General features: G+C 46.2%; 2 protein-coding genes across 3 annotated transcripts in view; one reads left to right on the top strand and one right to left on the bottom strand.

Annotated features, from left to right (window-relative positions):
• LOC144799022 (alpha-2,8-sialyltransferase 8F-like) overlaps window positions 1-23,744 on the top strand; it is a 654,797-nt gene that overhangs the window by 626,041 nt on the left and 5,012 nt on the right. The gene's annotated exons all lie outside the window — the stretch shown is intronic.
• On the bottom strand, window positions 8,478-14,203 carry LOC144799224 (uncharacterized). The gene is made up of 5 exons (XM_078670493.1): window positions 13,064-14,203; window positions 10,944-11,043; window positions 10,730-10,828; window positions 10,449-10,589; window positions 8,478-10,267 (listed from the first exon to the last, which is right to left on the bottom strand). The coding sequence occupies exons 1-5, from the start codon at window positions 13,115-13,117 to the stop codon at window positions 8,478-8,480; spliced, it is 2,184 nt and encodes a 727-aa protein (XP_078526619.1). The 5' UTR covers window positions 13,118-14,203.

The raw sequence follows: 23,744 nt of genomic DNA, 5'->3' as shown, positions 1-23,744 counted from the left end.
TGCCCAGGAGGTGGTGGGGTCTGTTACCTCGGCGGTTGCAGAGCGCATGAACAAGCAGCCTCAAGAAGGAGCTGGTTTGATGTATAAGCCACGCGCTAGTGTCAAAAGGAAACGGGGTGTTTCCAGACGCCGGGGTCCCCCAGCCCCCTATAAAAAAAGGAGGACCGCTTCAAAACGTCCTCAGAAAAGAAGAGCTCCAAGACGGAAGAGAGCTGCAAAGAAGCGAACCGGCTCTAAAGTAAATATTTTTTAAAGCCTTGTAAGCACAGCCATGGCCTTCGTACATTGTGGATCTGGAGAGTGCGCCAAATCCGAGTTGGACTTGTTTAGTCTAAAGCCCACACAGACAAGCATCGAAAACAGCTTCTTCATGGAGGTGTCGCCTTTAGCAGCATTGACACCGTTGGCACCTATAGAGTTTTATGTGTCAGGGGCCACGGATATGTATTTGGATCTCAACAACACTCTGCTGCATCTTATGTGTAAAATCGTAAAAGCGGATGGGACCGACATTGACGACGGTTCTAAGGTGGCACCAATCGCTTACCCTGTAGCTACCATGTTTAATCAAGTGGACATCACCCTGGGCGACCGACTCATCACCCAGAACGATAACATGTACGCCTACAGAGCCTACATAGAGAGTATTCTATATTACAGTAGCGATGCCCTTGACACACAACTTTCAGCGGGTCTCTTTCACAGGGATACACACGGACAGTTTGAAAGCACAGCTCTGGATGGTGATAATAAGGGCTTTATAAAAAGAGCGGGGCATGCTACAGCCAGCCGTACCTTTGACCTCCTGGGGCGCATACATTCGGACCTCTTCTTCCAAGATAAACTGCTCATCAACGGAATTGATCTTAAGATCAAGCTCAATCGTAACAAGGACTCATTCTGCCTCATCAACGGGGATGCGGAACAGTACAAGCTGAACATACTGTCCGCGAGCCTGTTTGTAAAGAGAGTGAAAGTGTCCCCGAGCGTCAGGCTAGCGCACGCCGAAGCTTTGCAAATATCCAACGCCAAGTACGCTGTGGAAAGAGTAGCTCTGAAGGTATTCAGCATCCCTGCAGGTACCCGCTTAACACAACAGCAGAATCTATTTCTGGGACAGCTACCAAAGCTCATCATCATAGGGTTTGTGGACAATACAGCTTTTAGTGGCACCTATGCCTCAAACCCCTTCAATTTTAAACACTACAACATCAACTACGCGGCGCTGGTCCACGAGGGCAATGTGATTCCTGCAAAACCCTACACCCCCAGTTTTGCAGCAGGGCATTACATCAGGGAATATCAGGGACTGGTTTCGATAACAGGCAAGCATCAAAGGGACTGCGGTGTAGCGGTGTCAAGAGAAGGCTATGGCCGTGGATACACGTTGTTCGCATTCGACCTGACACCGGACATGGAAGATGGCGATCACTACAACCTGGTCAAAAATGGGAATCTAAAAGCTGAAATACGATTCGCAGCTCCACTGGCGACGAATGTGAACATGGTCGTATTCTCTGTATTCGACAGCATCATTCAGATCAACCACGCAAGGCAGATTTTGTTTGACTATCTTTAAAAACATTTGTGAAATGGATACGGTGCAGATACGTGACTTCTTAAGCAGACATAAATACGCTAGGAAATACTTTTTGGGTGTTTTCCCTAGCGATGGGTTACCAGGCGACATAAGGGCAGAAAGACCATGCACCCTAGTCTTTAACACAGACCCGCATGACCAGGCTGGGACACATTGGGCAGCCATGTTTATAGATGTTGACAAGGTTACAGTGTTTGACAGTACAGCAGAGTTCCCTGAGCACAAACTCTATACAACCCCTATATTCAAGTTTGTGAAAAAAGCTGCAGCGGTGGTGGAGTATAACAAACTAAGGGTGCAGGATTCCATGGCCATCACATGCGGGGAACATTGTATTTATTTTATCAGTAAAATGTCACAGGGTCTTTCGTTTAGAAATTTCTTAAAGCTATATCCGGGGGATCTTGTTAACAATGACCGTATAGTTGTGAGATATGTAAAAGAAAACACCAGGGTGTCGGTCAGACCTGTGAAAACTGAATATGTACCTTGTCAAAACTGTAAGAGTTTATAACAGTTGTATGCTTAATGTTGAACGTTTAAAATAAAAGACATTATATTTTTAAAAACATGCATTCAGACTCGTTATTTCAATATACATGCACCATAAAATGTTTTTTGAAAGACGACTGAGACGGTTTGTAAAGTTATAACAAGGTGTTTATTACAAAATATGTAGTTGACAAAACTTTATTGCAGAAACCAAGGAATAAAAAATTCACACACACTTAATCAAAAATCCATGCGGAGGGTGGCTGGCGCAATGTCTTTTTTTTTTTTCGAGCTGGCACCGACGGTGCAGGAGTAGTCCATTTAGGGGATAGTCTGTGGCCTTCAGAGCCTGTAGGCGATGGCAGTAGGGGACTCTTCAAATTGTCTAGCAGGCGGCGGTGTTCATTATTACCAACAAGCGCGGAGGGTATATTGAGTTCAGCAGCGGCCTTCAGAAACTGCTCCCAGCCTCTCGGGGCATTTTGAGGCGTTAGGATTTTGGGGTGTGTGAGACCTTTGACTAGATCGTACATATGCGACCCTGCAACAGGCTTTCCCTTGTAGAGGAACTCGCCGCGATCATTCCAAGAGGTTAGGTCTTTAGAAGCGGCTAGTTTACTCATGAGCATCTGCGCAGCCCCTCTGTGCCTTTGACCTATATTTTTTAGGAGGTCTCCAACAAAGGTATCTGAGGCTGTCGCACCATCGGGAGGCGGTTGTAGGGGCTGCGGATCGGGGGCCTGAGCAGCTGGTTGTTCAGAGTCTGGGGTATATAGAGTCAACTTGTTCTTCTCGGTATTCCACTGGGTGTAGTAATTTAAGAATTTTTTGAGAGTGCTGTTGTAAAGGTTAGCCTTGTCATAGGGGTTTAGATCAGTCCTGCTCAAAATGTCTTTAATTTCAGTATCCAGGCGTAGAGTCTCATTTCTACGGATATCCCAGGCGTTGTCATTGGTGGACCCCATTTGCTCCATCTGCTGCCTAGGAACCAGATACATTTTTGTGGCGTGGTCCATCACTCACCCGTGAGGAGGCTTGTAATTACAGGTATAGCTATCCCCAGCAAGCTACCTATAAAACCTCCAGACTGTTTCACCAGTTTCTTCTTTGTTATGAGTGAGCCCCTTTTATTACTGAGCTTCTTGATAAGCCCCTTCTTCTTCTTCAGAACCTGTAACTGCCGCTTTGATATAGGGACGTTGCCTTTTAGGGTGTTTAGGGCTATTTCTGAAATGGCAGCCACTAAATCGTCAGAAGCGGTGCCCAGGATGGCCTTTCGATGTTGGGGACTGGCTTTAACAAGCATTTTCAGGAGGGCTAAATTGCGGCGTAGGTGTGCAGACATGGTCACCACTGTGCGTTATAAGGGCGTGGCTGTAAATGGTTCTAAAATACATCAGTGTTGCTTTTTATAGGTCCTGGTCTTGGGCTTTGGGGTGTAAACTACTGGTAGCTCTGGGGGAAAAATATCAGCCCTTAGTCTATAGTCTTCTAGAGTTTCATTTTTTAAGTCTACCAACAGGTACCCGTGGGGTTTTGCTGTAGCGTCGTTAAAGGCCTCCATGAAGAAGTGTGTGTTTCCTGGGTACATCTGTTTAGCTATGACGGATATTTGTTGTTTGTCACGAGGGTTTTTAAATAAAACAAGGTATGAAGCGTTGAGAGCTATAGACCTACTGTTCTTGCCTTTGTAAAACAAGTTCTGCACAATGTAGCAGATGCTTAGATTACGATGATGGGAATATTGGGTAAAAGCTCTCTCTAACTCGGGATGATCACCACCTTCACGCATCAGATCATCAACAATTATCATATTTACAAGGGTTGGGGGTAGTAGCTCATCATCGTTGAGGTTATCCGGTATACCCTCTATAAATTTGATATGTGGGAACCGGCGGCCCAAATCTGTATAAAGAGGCTGCCAGCATGAATAAAGCCACACAATGTTGTTAGGGGTTTGTGATAAAGCAGAGCCGGCATTTTCTAAGAGCTTTTTTATAAAGTAGCTTTTCCCGCAGTTTGAGGGGCCTGCTAGCACGCAGGAGAACGGATGCTGTAACCTAGTGTCCATGCTGTGGCGGCTGTCTCTCTAATGGGTCTAGTAACCATAAGGCAGTGTTTTATAGTCGGTGGTCAGGACCCTTTTATCAAAAACAACTCGCAATGTTTTATGTAGAGGCTGGGTTGTGATTTCCCACTTCTTTTTGGATCTGACTATGCAGGGCTGGTTCACGACTATGGTTTTAGCATTCTCAGAATCGTCTGCTGTAGCGTATTCATGCACCAGATTCTTCAAACTATCAAAATTGATTTTTAGGGTGTTGCTGACATTTAATGTTATCCCTTTGACCTTCATACACACCTTGTTCTTGTTGGTACGGTAGCTGTATGTTTTAGGTCCGGAGGACGTAAATTCTTTTATAAACTCATCCTTATCTAGCTCACTGGTTAGATTACCCAGATAATCTCCCAGAGGGGGGTCTTCATCCCCCGGCTTGCTCAGAAAAATCACAGAATCTGTATCGTGATACAAGCAGCGATCCTGGAGCTTATCCATAACCCCGTAAAGCTCTAGACGAGCGTGGGCAGTCGTGAAGCAGGCTATGAAAATGTTTATGTTGTTACTCGATGTGGGGTACTCTTGGGCGTATTTCCAACACAAAGCCGCGGTATCGTCATCGATAAAGTCGCAGCTGGACACCTCGTAGCATGGGGCAAACAGGTACTTGAACAGTTCATCAGGATCTGATATTAAGGTAGTATTTGAAAGGTTTGTGCGCTGTGCAAATTTTCCCCATAAGGAGTTGAGACAGAGTTTGGCTAACTGGCGGCGTGCAGGATTGACCTCTATCAGCTGGGGGCGTAAACGGATACCCTCGTGAGCGTAGTAGTCGTCGATGTATTTCTGTTTTGCATCCTGACTAGTACACCATTCAGGATACCCTGAGGCCTCCTGTTTGTCTCTGAGAAACAAATTAATGTAGGGGGCAAAGAGTTGTGTTGTAGTGCTCTTAAAATGCCACACTTCGTGCACTCTACCTAGCCTGTACCCTTTCTCTAAGGCAGCTTGTACCTCGATGCTACACCAGGTCCCTGTGAGCATCCTTTGTTCATCGGTGTGTCTGCAACCGTCAACTTCTTTAAGCATCGCACATGTTCGACAGAGGGGGAACATCAGCTTGCCATCGACTCTGCATGGTAACACCGGGAAGTAAAGCTGCTTAGGAGGATAGATTTCACATTTGATAAGCCCAAAGTATTCGGATAGGGGCTTAAAATCTCTATAGATGATGGTGGGATGACCCAGCGGGTACAACTTCATCTTGTTCACAAAAGGGTACAGACTGGTGAAATCATAGTAGTGTATTTTCTCACCCTCACCAGCGGCCTTGTACAGTTGTATGGCATTTGTGCGCCCCCCAAATAAGGCATCGCGGGGTTCCAGAGGTGTGGGTAAATCACGGTTCTTAAGAAAAGAGCAGAGGTCTGTGTCGGTTTTTAACATGTCTAACCACTCGTGCTCCCAAAGAACTCGCATAGCAAAGCCCTGGTTTTCAACATACTGTGCCTTTGTCAGAGTACGTCTGTATAAGTGTTCAAATTTGGACCCCAGCATTTTGTTATACTCGTGGGGCTTGTAACACTTGGGGCATCCGTGGTAAAAACAACCGTTGAATTCAAAGGCCGTCGGCACACCGTTAATTACAGAGAACCCGTCCAGGTAATAGGGCCCCAGGCGGTATTCACCACCCTGTAAGGCATGTTGAATTTGTATGTCTTCCTTCTCAGAGACGTGCATGAGCCACTGGATAGAGGGGGTTGAATAACGTTTCTGTTTACCGTTATAGAGGTCTGGCGGTACTAGAGCTATAGTTTCGGGCCTTAAAAACATGTGTTTGTAGATGGACATACACATGGATGCCAGAGTGACGTTTTGAAATGGGTCTATGTATTCGACCGCATGCCGCGTTTCAGGGGTTTTGGATTTCAACACCGTTACTTCTTTAGTCATAGACACCACAGCATCTCTGAAGATGTTACAAGCTTGCCGCAGGATCATTACATCAGCCTGACAATAAGCTTTCAACTCTGTTTGAAAGTGAAACGCCTTTTCACGGTTTTCAGAGTACCATTGTAGAAAGCTCACTTTCTCATCAGGCATCATGTATTCCACCCCGTAGCTGTCGGTAGGAGGCATGGGTCCCACATAATTCTGATTAGCCCAGGTGTTAAAAAAGTGTGGAAAATAACCTTTACACCCAGGGAACCCAAAGGCCTTTGGCAGCTTGCTCAATTTCATGGGTAGGAAATTCAGGGTGTCCATGAAGCGTATTTTTAAAGGGCATACCGTCATCAACATCAGTTTAGACCCCTGTGTTATGAGTTCCACCGGTATCTTTTCACGAATCATGTCTCGTAGAATAAAGAAGGAGTCATAGGCTTTCGAGTTGTGGGCGAGCATGGTATATCCTTGGAATTTGGCTTAAATGAAAGTGCTCAGGAAATCACCAACGCACGTTCGTCCCTCAAACTCCCAGCTGTCGTCGGAAGTTAGATGGTGGGCGTAAATATAGTTAGGTTGGTGTACCCCCGTCTCTTGTGTGCACTCTATATCAAACACTATATAGTCCTCGGTCTTGGTCTGAGGTAGACCTTTAACCATATAACACTGATGGCTGGTGCCTGCCTCGTAAGACACATGACAACGGGGACATATCATGCCTTTGCACTTGTGATCCGTTGCCACATACCGCCCACACTCACTGCAGTCCTTTTTAGGGACGCATGTGAAAGATTTCTCGTGTATGCTCAAGCAGTTTTGCGAGCGACAAAACATCCTACATGTGCCGCACCTCACCTTCAGGGTAGCGTCTTCTATACAGCCGTCCCTCTGACACATCTTGCAATGCATTTCACATTGGTGGTATGTTTTATTGCTGTATATATGGTCACAGTGGGCGCACACATTCCTGACACCCAAAAAACCTTTAAGGTTCAAGATGCCGTAAAAATGATTTTCGGCGTGGAGGACATATACGGTCTTGTTTCTCACAGGGCCCCCTGTTGTAAAGTACTTCCAGGAACCGTTGTGATGAAGAACTTTCACCGTCACGGCGAAATAGTTCTCAAAAAGACCTATATCGCCAAAGCCGACCATTCGGTCAGGAGGTATTTCAAGAACCTCATGGGCTTCAGCAGCTCTAGACATGATGACAGCGTCAGGGGTCTTGCGAGCCATCAGCAGCCCCACGATGCTGGCCGCCAGACATGTGTTGGCAGAGGGGCTGTTAAAGTTGAGCAGCCACCTCTGTTTCTTACCAATTATTTGACTCTAGAGTATGCTCTTTAAAGGTCTGGAAACACCACCCTCACGCCCCCGTACAATGAGGGCTATGACTCTAAAAGTGCCATAGGCGACTAGTTCTGCCTTACTCTGTAAAAGCCTTGAGAGGTTTTCTAAAAATTGCACAGCGTCAAAAACATCTCGGGCCTTCCGCCTGGTGAACAACGGAGTGTCAAAACCCTGCCCCTGGAAGCGGAGTTGGAAAAAGTCATTAGGCCCCACATTGTGTAACAACCTTTCTATGAGCTCCTGCACAGCCTGATGTATAGCCAGAACACCCTGATCGGATGATGTTATTTGATGGATGTTAATAAATCTAAACTCCTCATAGTGTTCTACGGCCCTAAACCTCTCTACATTGCGAGTGTAACTTCTAACACTCTCTAAACACAAGGGCTCTGGGCCCTCAGCAGTAGGAGTGTGAATTGCGGAGGTGTTCTCTGTTGTGTCATTTTGGGGGGTCCTGGTGGGACCTGTCTCAGGAGTCCTTGTAAACCTGCGGGTAGCGCATATTCTAGCCTTCTTCAGCTTATTTATTAAGCGCCTGCGTTGCTTTGTACTATTAAGCCACTTTTTTTTTCTTTTACGACCCCAGGCTTTTCGAGATACCATGCCCCAGCCTATCTGAACAGGTTGGTTGGTGTCATTGTACGCCTTGTTCATGGAGGCCGCTGCTACAATTCCACCCCTAGGTCCTTCTGAATGTTGCTGTGTTTGGAGTTTTAAAGTCCGCCCCCCTACCCCCTTCAAATGGCCGACCCTCGGTATGTTTGACCCTGCACCTATGTATTGTCGGCGGTAAAGTGTTGGTTTATATGTTTCAGGAGCTGTTCTTGAAACTATGGGCCCTTGTTTGAAGGGGTCGAGGGAAACAGATGTTTCTTGTTTGAAGGGTTGTGAGGCATCAGATGTACGCTGCTTGAGCAGTCTTAAGAAGCGTGCAGACTTTGTCACTAACCTCTGGACCTTACGGGTATATTTTGGGGGCCTCTTATGAGCACCACTGGCTGTGGGGGTCTTTAGGGGCCGGTGTTGCCATAGTCACGCCCGTATAGCATGTATGTCTGCCACAGCCGCCTGACACTCCTGGATGATCACTTTTTTACACACCCCAACCCTTTCCACGATCTTCTGATGGGCCATACTTGTGTACAGGGGCTTGTTCACCCCCACCCCCCATTTTAAGTTTGCGGCGAGCGCCTGGCGTTTTAGTTTTCGAACAGCCATCTGCATCTCTTTTACATGACCCGCAAATACCTCATATGTGTTTACAGACCCCTCTTGCGCCTGCTTAGAGGGCCCCACCTTGCGAGGCCTTATAAAGGGCTGCAACGTCTTAGGACCATCTATACTGCTAACAGCCTTAGCACCATTCTGTAAAGCCTGTTCCGATAGTGTTCTAGAAATAGGACCCCCCGGCGAACGCCCTGGTGCGGACAGGAATGGAACATTGCAAACTTTGTATGGAAAAAGCGGCTGTACCCCCTGGGCCCCCGTGGTCTTGTCATCCACACTTATTGCTGAGGGCTGTGTGGGGCTTACGACGGCCGCGGGGCTGGACCCGGGACTGTACACGTGGCTGGCAGCGGGGCTGGACACAGGCCTGTACACGGGGCTGGCAGGTGGGCTGGACGCGGGACTGGACACGGGACTGTACACGGGGCTGGCAGCTGGGCTGGACGCGGGGCTGGGCGCGGGGCTGGCAGCAGGGCTGGTGGGGTCGTATGCCCCCGGAGGGGTACTAGGGGACAATGGGTATGAGGATTGTGAGGAGCTGTCGTTATAATCAGGGGTCCTAGCTGAAATGCCTGTGTCAGGGTGTGCTGACCTGTTAGCTGGGTTCTGTAAACCCGCTGTGCTCAAAGACCCCTGGGACACCGCTTCAGGGGTTCTACCTAGGCTGTCTACCACCCACCTAATCAGCTCAAGAGCTGGGGTGTTCACGATAGAAGGCCCTTCTAGGGGTTGCGTGTTATTACCCTTTGAGACCCTAGGCTGTGCCTGAACACTTACAACCGGCTTTGGGGGCTGCTCCGGGGCGTGTACCTCTACATGTACAGTTATTTTATTTGGTACTGTCTGGGGTTTCAGGATGCTGGATGGATCCAGCGTTGCATTATGGTTGCTGAGGGACGCTGCTATCTGTAGCTTAGGGACCCCCGGTTTCAGCTTCAGATGTTTTCTTGAGAGGCGCGATGTTTTAGGGGGCTGTGGCGGCGCCATCTCTTCTACATCCACAGCTACAACTACCGCCTCCTTGGGGCTCACGGGTGTATAGGCCTCATTCAAAGGTTTAACAGTCTTTTTTACAGATAGGTCTAAGGGGCTATCATGGGGTTCAGGGGTCCTAGGTTTCTTCTTCTCGGGGCTTAAGGGCTTTGCCTGGACCTCTGGGAGCATCGGAGCCGTCTTCTTTAAGTTTAAGGGTTCTGCTTGGGGCTCTGTGAATACCTTGGAGGACTTCACACGTTTTAAAGGGTTGGGAAGGTTCTCTGAGTCCTTATGTTTCTTCTTAAGGGCGGCAGTGATTGAGACACCTTTCCCTTTTGATACGATGAGAGGGCCCAGACCCACTGTAGCTGTTTTACACAGACCCTGCCCTGTGTTATCTGTGTTTGTCAAGACTCCGCCAGTGCTGACTCCACCCCTGTGCAGAATAGATTGGTGTAGAGGATTGTTCATCATGTTTGGTGTGTAGTGCGCGGAGACTTTTTCGTGGCGTACACGCCTACTCACACCTTTTGTAGCGCTTCTGTTGTTCTGGACGGATGCTGTTATGTCCCTTAAGGGCTGCGCCGACCTCTCTTCAGCAGCATGTTTCTGAGCCGCTTCTAAAATATAAACAGAAAAAATATATTTGTTAGAGAAAGTATAAAAAGAACACACACACACACAATCCTAAGTTCTACACCGCCGCCTTTTTATATAGGCCTTGCTACAAGTCGTTGTACCCTTCTGCTTGAGAGTCTGTAACACCGATAGTACTTTTCACACCCTTTGTAACAAACACACCTGATAGAGGTCTTTTTGCAACTCCTTTCTTTGACGGTGGTCCCACTTTAGAAGGTAAAGCTTTCCTCTTCAAAGGGCTTTCTTTTGATTCTCGCGACGCCTCTTGTACCTCGACGCCGTTCGGGCATAACGTGGGGGTGCCTGTAAAGAAAAAATAATACCCCGCCTTAGTCATATTTCTGAGGAGTCCCACTATACACCATCAGGGTCAGGACTGTGGCCTACCCCGCCAACTCCCCAGCGTCTTAGACAGTTTAAAATAACAGGGGCTTTTTAATTACATGTAGGAACTGAAGTGTTTTGCACACTGTTCAGAGCGTCTTGAGCCTCGATGTACTCCATAAGCTCGTCAAAAGCTTGTTGTAGGTCAGGGTCATAAGCTGTAAAAGCATACATACATGAGAGCCCATTAGAAAAAGAGAACTTCTGAGAGACTGGTGTACAAAACTACGTAGAACTACATAACTCTAAATATATATATATATATATATATACCTGGCTGTGGGGCCGACAGGTGACCAGCGTTGCTAGTTATTACAGCTGGGTCCAGCGCCGGGGGCACATTGGTGACGGTTGCATTTGCAGGGTCTTGCATCTGTATTAAACATTAAATTAAAAAAAGAAATAAAAACGGTTTTAGTAAACGCTTACAGCGGCAAAGCATGTATTGTAATAGTTATGCACCCTTGGGGATAGCGTTAGCAAACATTTTAAAATAAATAGAAGCACCCTACGCCATATCCTGTAATTCTGGGTACATGACTTAATGTACCACCAACATCCTACCTTGCGACCATTGCGCCTAAGTGCTGGGCACTCTTTTGTAACATGTACACGCCTCTTTTCTCTTGTAACACCCTGCTTGCGCCCCTCTTGATTACGCCACATTGTCTACCACGTATTGCAGTATTATACCTCTACCTGTAACCTGCACACATTGCACTTTTTTTTCCTCATGTAATGCCCCGTTTGATAATGCCTGTATTTTGTTTGCTCACCATTGAAATTTTTTGTCCATGTAACTTATCGCCTGCTCTTGTAATTTGCGCTAACAACCAGTATTTTTTTCTGTTTGTATCTTTTATGTAACACCTGTAATTCTTAGACCTTATGTTTTACATAAGACTCTTGTGTAAAGCGCTTTGACACATTCCAATGCTAACTCTCAGTCTCACATATATTGCAGTATTATACCTCTATATTTTATTTTGTACGCTTTTTGTAACCTGCACACGTCACTTTTTCCGCCTGCAATGCATCGTTTGCTACCTCTTGTATTTTGTTGACTCACGATTGTCACTTTTGTAATGCACCGTTTACTTCCTCTTATACTCTGTTGGCGCACAATTGTAATTTTGCTTCATTTAATGTAACGTTTGCCTTTGTATTTTGCTCACTTGTAATGTTCTCATGTAGCAGTTCTGTTCCTATTGTGAAGCGCTCTAACACCTTCGTGTTCGCGCTATCTCTCAATAAATAAAATAAAAAAAACACACACCGGGCCTGCAGGCTTGGCCCGCCCCTTCAGTGATGTCACCAGCTCATCACTGGTGGGGGCGGCCCTAACCCTGCAGCCCCGGAGAAGCTCACGCCGCCATGCTGCCGCTGCTGGATCCACGTGGGGCCGTGGGAAAATGCCCACAGGACCCCTCACAGCACCAAGGACACCGGAGTCCGCCCCCCCAGAGTCCCCCGAGCAGCGCCCCGATGCAAGCGGGCTCGGGGATATATTTTAAAAAACGGCCCAATTATGCACACGGGCTCCGGAGCCCCACCGGGCACCCGGAGCCCGCCCCCTAGAGCCCCCCGAGCAGCGCCATGGTGAAGCGGGCTCGGGGCATTTTATTTTAAATAAGAACGGCCACGGAGGCCCTGGGACACCGGGAGACAGGCACCCCGAGCAGCGCCATGGTGAAGCGGACTCGGGGCATTGTTTTAAAAATAACGCTGCACTAGGGACCCAGAGACCCCCAGGACACACAGAGACAGCCCCATAACACCCCAAAGGACTATGGCGACCCACCAGGAGCCCCCCCCCTCGACAACTGGCCCCCGGGTTTATTTATTTTTTAAATACAAGGCCCTCAGGACCCCACCAAGGAGCAGCAAGGACCCCCGGAGCCCCCCTGGACCCCTCCAACTCTCTACAGCGGTTTGGTGAGTGCAACAAGGCATTATTTATTTTTAATTATATGCCATGTATATTATTTAAAGCCCCTATGGTACCGTTACAGTGTAGTTAAATGTTTCTATGAACTGTAAAATGCACGTTTCCCCTCTGCATGTACCCTCCTAAGACCTACAACATTATGCCCTTAAATAAAAAAACGCCTGCAAACTCTGCGCCATCCCCCACAACACCACCCCTATTAACATTAATTGTCTACACACATAGCTTTAAACTCAAACCTTCAACACAGCCTTTATTCATTTTAAATACATTTACATTTCACGTCTTGTAAAAAACTTCATTGGCACCTTTATTCACATTAAACACAACACATCGCCTTAAACATTAACAGTTTACAAAGTACTCTTTAGCATTTTCAAAACTACAGTTTTGTATACTTTTAACACCACATAAACATACATCCTTGCGCCCATGCTTTATTTACCTTCTCTACATGTTCACAGGCGGCGTCAATCTGGGAAAAGTTGCTCGGGTCCATTCTTGCCTTTAAGTTCCAAGGGTTGGCGCTGTGACTCCAAGACAGTCCACTTGCTCCCCAAGGGTGTTGAAGGGCTTGTTGGTGAAGAAATACTCAAAGTGCAACAAAAAAAAAAAGCAATCCACAGCAGTCGCTCCCAGAAGTTTTTTGAATGGGTGTTTGACAGTGTTCCATGAGGGGCCTTTTTATACCTGTCCATGCATGCTAATTAGAAGCCCCCACACCCCTTATGACTTGAGGGGGTTTAGAACAATGTCTTGGGGTCTTTGGATGGGAACTTTTTTTCTATGCTTGCACAGTTTACGCTGTATACATCTGTTACTTACATTCATGGCTTATCTTGGGGAAGAGAGACCCCCGGGAACCGACCTTTGCCCCATCACTAAACCCATCACATGTCATCTTTCCAGCCAGAGTCATCAAGTCCTGGCCTAAACTGTCACAATTCCGGCCAGCATGTCCAGTTTCGACCCTGGGGCTTTGGAGGTGTGTGAATTACGTCAGAGCACTTAGCCTTCTGCTTCAGGTTCTCATGGGAAGACTTGCCATGACATCTGTCTTTTTCACCTTGCACAGTTTACGCTGTATACATCTGTTACTTACATTCATGGCTTATCTTGGGGAAGAGTAGGGTGCTTGGGGCCATATTTTAAAATGGCTTATCTTGGGAAGTAGAGACCCCCGGGAACCGACCTTTGGCCCATCACTAAACCCATCACATGTCATCTTTCCAGCCAGAGTCATCAAGTCGTGGCCTAAACTGTCACAATTCCGGCCAGCATGTCCAGTTTCGACCCTGGGGCTTTGGAGGTGTGTGAATTACGGCCGAGCACTTAGCATCCTATTTCAGGTTCTCATGGGGAAACCTTGCCATGACATCTGTCTTTTTCAACATCTTAAAGCTCAGGGTGGCTGAACATGGCTTGTGCTTTTTAAAACACACTATGGGTTTCCCAACAGCTACAATTTAAAAGCTCCCCTTTTTTTTTTTCAAACATAAAAAAACATCTCCCAACACACAGGGTTGGGGACTCAGGCCTGTTCAGCAGCTGTTCAGCCTGCAGCTGTCTGCAACACCCAGTTTTAAACATGCACAGACATTTCCAGCCTTCACGCACTTTCATATGCACTTTTAAAACATGTACACAATTACCACATGTTTTGCAGCCTGTTACTTCTTGGGAATATCCCTACATGTCACCCCCCTTTTAAGGCCAGGCCTGTTCAAGGCCAACAGCCTGCGCCCAGGCCCTGTTAAATTTAAGGCCAGGGTTTCCAGCCAGAGCTGTCAAATTTCCGGCCAGGAGTTTAAGACTAGGCCTGTCATAATTAAGACTAGACCCATCACTTTTTAAGGCCAGGATTCCTGGCCGGAGCTGTCAAAATTAAGGCCAGAGTTGAAGTGAAGGTATCACTATATACTACTGACATTGCCTCTAAAGATTAGCTTGAATGCTCTGTGCCAAGCTACCAGAGGGTGAGCACAAGTAATCTCTGAGTTTGTATCTGACTTACTCTGACTAGGATTGTGGTTCCTACGTGTACCGGGTGCATACTCTGACAACCAGAAACACCAATTTCTAAAATTTATTGGTAACATCAAAAAGAGAAAATGAAAACGAGTCATCCATAAACATATGCCATTCAAAACCTTTTCACAGTGAGGTACAGTTTCAGATTTACAATACCGTTTTGGAATTATGCACAACACAGAATTTAATAGCCAGTCCCATAAGCCCTCAGGTAATCAACAGACAATGTGGAAAGTGTGAGTGTGTTGGGTTCAATCAGAGGTTGACATGGAGGAATTACCAGTCCCCTCTCCTAAGGTCCAACCAGAGGGGTCTAGGAAGGTAGGTATGGATAGGCTTATGTATGTTCGATGTAGAAAGCGAAAATACATACGGTTGAACATGGCATTGCTGGAAATAGACTGTAACAGCCCATACAAATGTGTCCTCTCTGTCCCAGGATGCACTACTGGGGGGTGGAACTTGCCTTCTATCTGCTAGACCATTGAGTTTCTGAACACACCCTCCATTATTGCTTTTAATTGATTATATGGGTACCCTCTGAAAAAATTGAGATATCCTGATGGCAAACCCATAATCATGTTGTTTTAAAACAAAAAATGGATCCTTATCCAGAAGAATAACTTTATAATGAACTCCATGTTAGTGGTTGAGCCCATTCAGGTGGCATTCACCTAGCCAAATGAGAGGAATACACCTGTGATGAAGCATGCCACTGTTAACTGTGGGTTAGGTGTCTTCTTCTAAAATTGAATTCATTATAGCAAGTAGGAGGTGAGTCTATAATAAGGGGTTCCCCGTTTAAGAGCCCATGCACCCTTCAATCAACCAATTATGTGTGATTTATAAAGAGTGGCTAATCACACGATGGGGTATCCAGGCGCTTGCAAGGTCCTGGAGGCTTATTCGAACAGTCAGGTCTTGAAGGCTATTTGGAATTCTGAAAGTGAAGTGATGGTCCAGAGGTGCGTGGGGATGCTGATCCAGGTCTTTGCTGTGATGTGGGAGAAGGAGCGTCGGTAGATGCGGGGAGTATGGGCACGTGAAAGGAAGGCGGAGCCCAGTCTTTTTGTCAGTTGGTGGAAGTCCTGGCAGTGATTAATGTAGGCGGGTCCTTTGTTGTGTAGAGCCTTGTGTGTGTGAGTGGTTTCAATTGCATCTCTTCTGTACGGGGGGCCAGTGGAGTTGCTTAAGGTGGAGTGTGATGTGGGTTCATCTGGGAAGGGCAAGGATGAGTCTGGCTGTGGAGTTTATTACGGTCTGAAGTTTGTAGGAGGTGTGCAGCGATTACTATGTAGGCGTTGCTGTACTCCAGTCAGCTAGTGATGAGGGCTTGTATCACGGTGCAGCTTGTGTGTAGGGGTAGCCACTTGAAAATCGTACGTAGAATGAGGAAACAGGTGGAAGAGACAGAGTTGTTCTGTTATTTCATTGTGAGCTTGGTCTCAATGATGATTCTGAGGTTTTTGGCATGGTTGGATGGAGTGGGGGCGAGTCCTAGGCCTGATGGCCACCAGGAATTGTTCCATGTGTTGCTGTTTTTGCCAAAGATCAGTACTTCTGTCTTGTCTGTGTTCAGCTGCAGGTAGTTGTTCTTCATCCAGTTGGCGATGTTTGTCATGCATCTGTAGAAGCTGGTTTTGGTGGTGGAGGGGTTGTTGGTGAATGCAAGAAAGAGTTGGGTGACGTCTGCGTAGGAAATTACGTTGAGGCTGTAGGATCTGACGATGTTGGCAATAAGGGTCATATATGTGTTGAAGAGCATGGGGCTGAGGGATGAGAGTCCAGAGGTGAAGGTATGAAGTGGATCCTCTGGGTTCTTCCAGTGAGGAATCAAGGGATCCATCTGTGCATGTCCCCTTGGATGCCGATGTGGTGAAGACTTTCGATCAGCCTGTGGTGGGAAACGGTGTTGAAGGCTGCTGAGAAGTCAAGGAAAATCAAAGATGTTGTTTATCCTCAGTCAAGGAGTGTTCGGATGTCGTTGGTGGATGCGATCAGGGCGGTTTTGGTCCAGTGACTGCTGCCGAAGTCGGATTGAGAGGCATTGAGTTGCTGGTTCTGCTCCAGGTGCATCAAGAATTGATTGTTGAGGCTCTTTTCCAGTACCTTTGCAGGGAATGGGAGCAGGCAGAGTGGCCGGTAGTTTTTGAGTTCACTGCGGCCGGCGAAAGATTTTTTTTACCCCCCGGAGTTTTATACAGTTCAAACTACATCCAAAGGTATCAGAGCGCTTTACATGAGCAATAGTTGCATTACAGGTGGACACATTCATTTTTAGGCATGGGGAGATTAAGTGATTTATACAAAGCTCCCCCCACTGGAAGGAGACTCCCGGTGCACAGCAGTAAAAAGACTGTGACGTCTTATGATTATATGTTCAGTTCATCCAAAGTTGAATCAGAAACGATAAAGAAGTTCATCAGTAATTTATTCCATGAATCGTGATTTCCAAAACATAATTCATCAATGCTTAAAGGTGCATGAAACCAAAATAATCCGGAAACGATGTCATCCAATCGTCAAAAATCACAAATCCCAATGCATTTCGGGCAGATGTAAAGCCCTTCCTCAGGGGATCACTCTACAAACATAAAGGAAAACATAATGATATCAAAGCCATTGCCACAAAGTTATTGCACCACAGCCAGGTTCTCAAAGTAGTGCCAAATACCACACGCGGTGTATTGAAAATAGGATAAAAGCAAACTACACTCAATGTGCTGATAAATCAGTGAAAAGTAATAGTTGATCAAATCACACGAGTGCAAAATGAAAAAACTGAAGAAAACACGCTACTATGCGTGACCGTGCTCAATAACCCAAAGAACCCAAAAATAACACGCTAATGATCAGGCATGCGGTGCGCATAAAAAGAACATACAACGTACTCACATCGAAGATGCACTTAAAGGGCTGCAGAGTTTGCCGCCTAAAAAAATTAATAGAAGGTGCGCGTTAGGGACCAACCGCGGTAAAAATGGCCTGCTGAATCGGTTCAGAACGTCCTCAAAAGAGGTACTCACATAGCGCGGAGTCTACGGACTGCCTCAGTCTGTAACCTGCTCTCAGCCTCGAGATTCACGGGTGTCCAAGCAAGTTAGTAAACGCGTGGAGTATGAATTAGTAATAAAGAAAGGACTAGACCAGGAAGTGATAATCAACGCCATCTTAGAGTGGTGTTGAAAAACGAAAGTGCACCAAAACAAACAGGTAAACAGTGCGCTGAGACTGAAAACCCAAATGAAACTAAAATGCGCTGTAAACAAGATCCTGTGAATATAAAACAGTGAATTTAGTATGCAAAACAACAATGACAAAACTGCACTTGAAAAAGACACATGGTGTAACTGGCATAAATGAAACCAAAAAATTACACAAACACTGTACAGTTCAAATATAACACAGGAATCCCATCCGGTCATTCAATCCGTGTGGCTGCATCGTCGCCATGAAGCGGATCCAGAAGTTCTCTCTCTTGAGTAAAGTATTTTTGTTGTTGTGTGTAAGTTTCACTTGCTCCAATACGAGAAATTTCAACTGGACTACAGTATGTTTTTGTTCAACAAAATGTGCTGCAACTGAAGACTTGATGTTACCAGTCCTGATATTGCTTTTGTGTTCCAGCAACCGTGCTCGGATTTTCCTTTCAGTGTGACCAACATAACACTTCCCACAGGGACATTTCAACATGTAAATCACGTTGGCAGAATTGCATGTGGCATTCACTCGTAACTTGATGGGGTGACCCTTCATAGGGTGGTTGGTGACATTCCCTTGTATACAATTGTTGCAATTGCTGCAGTTATAGCAAGGTCTTAAACCCTTAAAGGTTATCACCTGGTTCTGCTCCCTTGGTTTCGACAAAATCTCCTTGAGGTTGCGTCCCCTAGTGTACGCAAATAAAGGTGGCAATGTGAAGGCTCCCTGGAAGTCAGGTTCCAAACTAAGTAAGGACCAGTGTTTGGAGATGATTTTTCTGAACTGGTTGCTCATGACAGAGTACTTAGAGACAACTACCATCCGAGTGTTCTCAGTTTTAGGCCGGACCTGTAAAAGGTCTTCTCTATTCATGTTACCACATCGGGTAATAGCATTATCCAGTGTCTGTTGAGGGTACCCACGGCTATTGAACCTGTCTACCATGTTGAGCATTTCTTGTTGACACACATTCTTAGAAGAAACAATGCGTTTGACACGCATCAGTTGTGAGAGAGGCAAATTTTGTTTCAGCCGAGGTTGGTGAAAACTTTGATGAGGTTCGCGTACGACGGAGCTGCGCAATTGCCCATGGCAGTCCCGCATAGCTGGTGAAACCATTCATCGAGTACTGTGAAGTAACTGTGGTATAGAGTGAATACCAACAGTTCTACGAGTAGTACCTTCAGGTCGGCATCCAGGTCAGAGTTGACTAGTTCATGTTCCACAGCTGTTATTCCAAGGTCATGAGGTATTGAAGTGTACAGTGAACATACATCCACTGTGCACAATATCAACTCCTGGTCTCAAGCGGTTCCACAGCTTTGTGATTTTTGACGATTGGATGATATCGTTTCCGGATTATTTTGGTTTCATGCACCTTTAAGCATTGATGAATTATGTTTTGGAAATCACGTACGCGAACCTCTTCATGAAATTCTTTGAAGAATCTTACATATTGAATCAACCATCTTGGCTCAACAAGGGAAAGCTCTATTTGAGATTTATAGATGACATTTTTATGCTTTGGGCAGGAACAGAAAGAGAGCTCTTAGATTTTCTTAAATCCTGGAATCTTGTTAATGATCGAGTACAGTTCACTTGGAACTATGACAGGGAGTGCATTCACTTTCTGGATGTGAAAGTTGAACGACATGCTGGCAGAGTGACCACGACCATCTTTCGCAAACCCACCGACCAAAACTCCATTTTACATCATCAAAGTTTTCACCAACCTCGGCTGAAACAAAATTTGCCTCTCTCACAACTGATGCGTGTCAAACGCATTGTTTCTTCTGAGAATGTGTGTCAACAAGAAATGCTCAACATGGTAGACAGGTTCAATAGCCGTGGGTACCCTCAACAGACACTGGATAATGCTATTACCCGATGTGGTAACATGAATAGAGAAGACCTTTTACAGGTCCGGCCTAAAACTGAGAACACTCGGATGGTAGTTGTCTCTAAGTACTCTGTCATGAGCAACCAGTTCAGAAAAATCATCTCCAAACACTGGTCCTTACTTAGTTTGGAACCTGACTTCCAGGGAGCCTTCACATTGCCACCTTTATTTGCGTACACTAGGGGACGCAACCTCAAGGAGATTTTGTCGAAACCAAGGGAGCAGAACCAGGTGATAACCTTTAAGGGTTTAAGACCTTGCTATAACTGCAGCAATTGCAACAATTGTATACAAGGGAATGTCACCAACCACCCTATGAAGGGTCACCCCATCAAGTTACGAGTGAATGCCACATGCAATTCTGCCAACGTGATTTACATGTTGAAATGTCCCTGTGGGAAGTGTTATGTTGGTCACACTGAAAGGAAAATCCGAGCACGGTTGCTGGAACACAAAAGCAATATCAGGACTGGTAACATCAAGTCTTCAGTTGCAGCACATTTTGTTGAACAAAAACATACTTTAGCCCAGTTGAAATTTCTCATATTGGAGCAAGTGAAACTTACACACAACAACAAAAATACTTTACTCAAGAGAGAGAACTTCTGGATCCGCTTCATGGCGACGATGCAGCCACACGGATTGAATGACCGGATGGAATTCCTGTGTTATATTTTAACTGTACAGTGTTTGTGTAATTTTTTGGTTTCATTTATGCCAGTTACACCATGTGTCTTTTTCAAGTGCAGTTTTGTCATTGTTGTTTTGCATACTAAATTCACTGTTTTATATTCACAGGATCTTGTTTACAGCGCATGTTAGTTTCATTTGGGTTTTCAGTCTCAGCGCACTGTTTACCTGTTTGTTTTGGTGCACTTTCGTTTTTCAACACCACTCTAAGATGGCGTCGATTATCACTTCCTGGTCTAGTCCTTTCTTCATTACTAATTCATACTCCACGCGTTTACTAACTTGCTTGGACACCCGTGTATCTCGAGGCTGAGAGCAGGTTACAGACTGAGGCAGTCCGTAGACTCCGCGCTATGTGAGTACCTCTTTTGAGGACGTTCTGAACCGATTCAGCAGGCCATTTTTACCGCGGTTGGTCCCTAACGTGCACCTTCTATTAATTTTTTTAGGCAGCAAACTCTGTAGCCCTTTAAGTGCATCTTCGATGTGAGTATGTTGTATGTTCTTTTTATGCGCCCCGCATGCCTGATCATTAGCGTGTTATTTTCGGGTACTTTGGGTTATTGAGCACGGTCACGCATAGTAGCGTGTTTTCTTCAGTTTTTTCATTTTGCACTCGTGTGATTTGATCAACTATTACTTTTCACTGATTTATCAGCACATTGGGTGTAGTTTGCTTTTATCCTATTTTCAATACACCGCGTGTGGTATTTGGCACTACTTTGAGAACCTGGCTGTGGTGCAATAACTTTGTGGCAATGGCATTGATATCATTATGTTTTCCTTTATGTTTGTAGAGTGATCCCCTGAGGAAGGGCTTTACATCTGCCCGAAATGCATTGGGATTTGTGATTTTTGACGATTGGATGATATCGTTTCCGGAATATTTTGGTTTCATGCACCTTTAAGCATTGATGAATTATGTTTTGGAAATCACGATTCATGGAATAAATTACTGATGAACTTCTTTATCGTTTCTGATTCAACTTTGGATGAACTGAACATATAATCATAAGACGTCACAGTCTTTTCACTGCTGTGCACCGGGAGTCTCCTTCCAGTGGGGGGAGCTTTGTATTAGTCTTCTATCGTTCACGCTGACAGGCCTGACAGCGTTGTTCCTGGCAGCACGCTACAGACACAAAACTTCGTTTTAAAGTGGATTCACTCTGCTGTGCAAGTCTGCTCTTCATTCTTTGTGAGATTAAGTGATTTGCCTAGAATCACAGGATGTTGAGTGTCCCTGCCGAGACTCGAACCCGGTTCCCCAGCTTCGAGGTCGCTTTAACCATTAGGCCACATCTGTTGGTATGACTTCAGCGTGTTTCTAGGCATCAGGAAATGAAGTGGCGATGATAGAAGTGTTCAGTAGGGTGATGATTTCCTAGCTGATCCCTTAGTTTACGAAGATTTGATGTGGACATGGGTCTGTGGGTTCCCGAGTGGATGGATTTCATGGTGGTGGTGGTGTCCTGGGTGGTGAAGCTGCTCTAGGTGGTCAGTGTGTGATTTGTGTCAGTTAAAGTTGTGGCTGTGAGGGTGTGATGTTGTTTAAGCTGGCAGGCAAATTGGAGAATTCCTTAACAATGTTGAAAAGTTCCTTGGTGTTGTTTATACTGGTTTCGATGTGTCCTGCACGGGTGACTTCTTTGTTGCCCTCAGCAGGCGGGGGCAGAGATTGAGGGAGGTCTTAAAGACTGCCCTGATGGAGGTGTCCTTGCTGGTGCGCCTGCGCCTCTCCAACTATTTTCTGTCTTGTTTGCTGTTCTGAGCTCTTGGGTGTACCAGCTCGCTTTTTGTGGAGGATTTTCTCAGGATTTTGCTTTTGATGGGGATGATGTTGTCAATACAATTCGTGATCTAGGCATTGAAGTGTTTCTCTCCATGTATGAGATTGGTGACAGTAGCAGCATTGGAGGTGTTGAGGGCATTCGCCTAGCTGGTCTCTGACATTTTGTTCCAACTCCGGTGGGGGCGATGCTCATCTTGGGGGGTGGAGATGCAGGGGCTGGAGATGCTGAAGTGTTGATGGAATGATCGTCCATGCGAGCTATGTGACATGGCTGCATTTGACGCAGTTGCTGGAGATGATATTTAGGTCCAGAGAGTGTCCTGCGGTGTGTGTAGGGTCATGGACGATCTGGGTCAATCCGAGGCTGAACATAATGCCGAGGAGATATGCTCTCTTCTTGTCGTTGATGTGGAAATTCAAGTCACAGAGGACGATGTAGCCCTTGGAGTCTAAGGCTAGGGGTGCAATGAAGTATGCGGTGGTGTTGCAGAAGCTGGAGCGTGGGCCTGGGGGTCGGTATGAGAGGGCGTCTGTGATGATTGTCTTGTTGTCCGTGGGGCACTTGAAGTTGAGATATTCCATGGAGGTGGTGGCACTGTCGGTGGCAGTGGTACACTGTATGCTCTCTTTGAAGATGACAGCTGTTCTTCATTCCAGCTTGTTGCGGTCCTGGTGAGTGATTTTATATCCGTTGGGGATTGCTGTGGCAATGTCTGGAGGGGTGTAGGGTTGAGCCAGGTCTCAGTGAGGAAGACGATGTTCGGTGCGAGGGCGAGGTCCCATAATTCAATTTAATGTTTGCATAGTGAGTGTATGTTGAAAAGGGTGCATGCAACTTTGTGTTTTTGTTCAGGTGGTGTCTGTGGTGCGTTTAAGGTGGGACTGGTAGGTGGGTTGGTGTGTGTCCAGTGGCAGGCGAAGTGGTAGTGGGTGCAGGTGAAAGATCTTACCACAGAGCAGGGGTCAGCAAAGTGGCAGTGTTTGTTGCGGCATTGGGGTCGAGGTTGTAGAGCTCAGCGATGGTGTATCTTCAGAGGGCGGGAAGGGTTGTGGGGCGGGGCGAGGATGGGTTGCCTTTGGCGCACCAGCAGTGCGCCCGCTGAGCGCGTTCGCGCACTCTTTTGTGATGAAGTCAACCACAATTCAGTCCATATCAGACTTCAAGTCAAGACCACTGGTGCTCTACAAAGAACCCAGAATATTTTCACCTACACTGTGTTTGGACAATCTACTCAGTAAGTTGACTCATATCACTACAGTGATGTGACGATCAGAGAAGATGTAAGCAGTGGAGGAGAGGAGCACACTGCCTGCATCAGTCCTCTCAAGACATTATGGTAAATGGATTCCTCGATGGTGTTGACATTCATAGCTACTGAAACGTTTGCCAGCCAGTAGTAGCACTGTCTGCGCTGGGAATTTCTGAGCACGTGTTTCAAGCTTAATTGGCACTCCTCTGCAATAAGCAATCAGGTTTGGGGGTTCTTATGAAGCCACAGTTGGAATTTCAGG

This window comes from Lissotriton helveticus, chromosome 12 (assembly GCF_964261635.1).
Source record: "Lissotriton helveticus chromosome 12, aLisHel1.1, whole genome shotgun sequence".
In the NCBI taxonomy this organism is placed as follows: domain Eukaryota; kingdom Metazoa; phylum Chordata; class Amphibia; order Caudata; family Salamandridae; genus Lissotriton; species Lissotriton helveticus.
Note: the sequence above shows the minus strand (reverse complement) of the source record. Positions and strands in the feature narration are given on the sequence as shown.

Excerpts from the sequence above, each read along its gene's own strand:
- LOC144799224 (XM_078670493.1), bottom strand. The coding sequence starts at position 13,117 with ATGGACCCGAGCAACTTTTCCCAGATTGACGCCGCCTGTGAACATGTA. Across the intron at positions 11,044-13,063 it reads CCTGTGAACATGTAGAGAAG|ATGCAAGACCCTGCAAATGC; the intron begins GTAAATAAAGCA and ends TGTTTAATACAG. Across the intron at positions 10,829-10,943 it reads CCTGTCGGCCCCACAGCCAG|CTTATGACCCTGACCTACAA; the intron begins GTATATATATAT and ends ATGCTTTTACAG.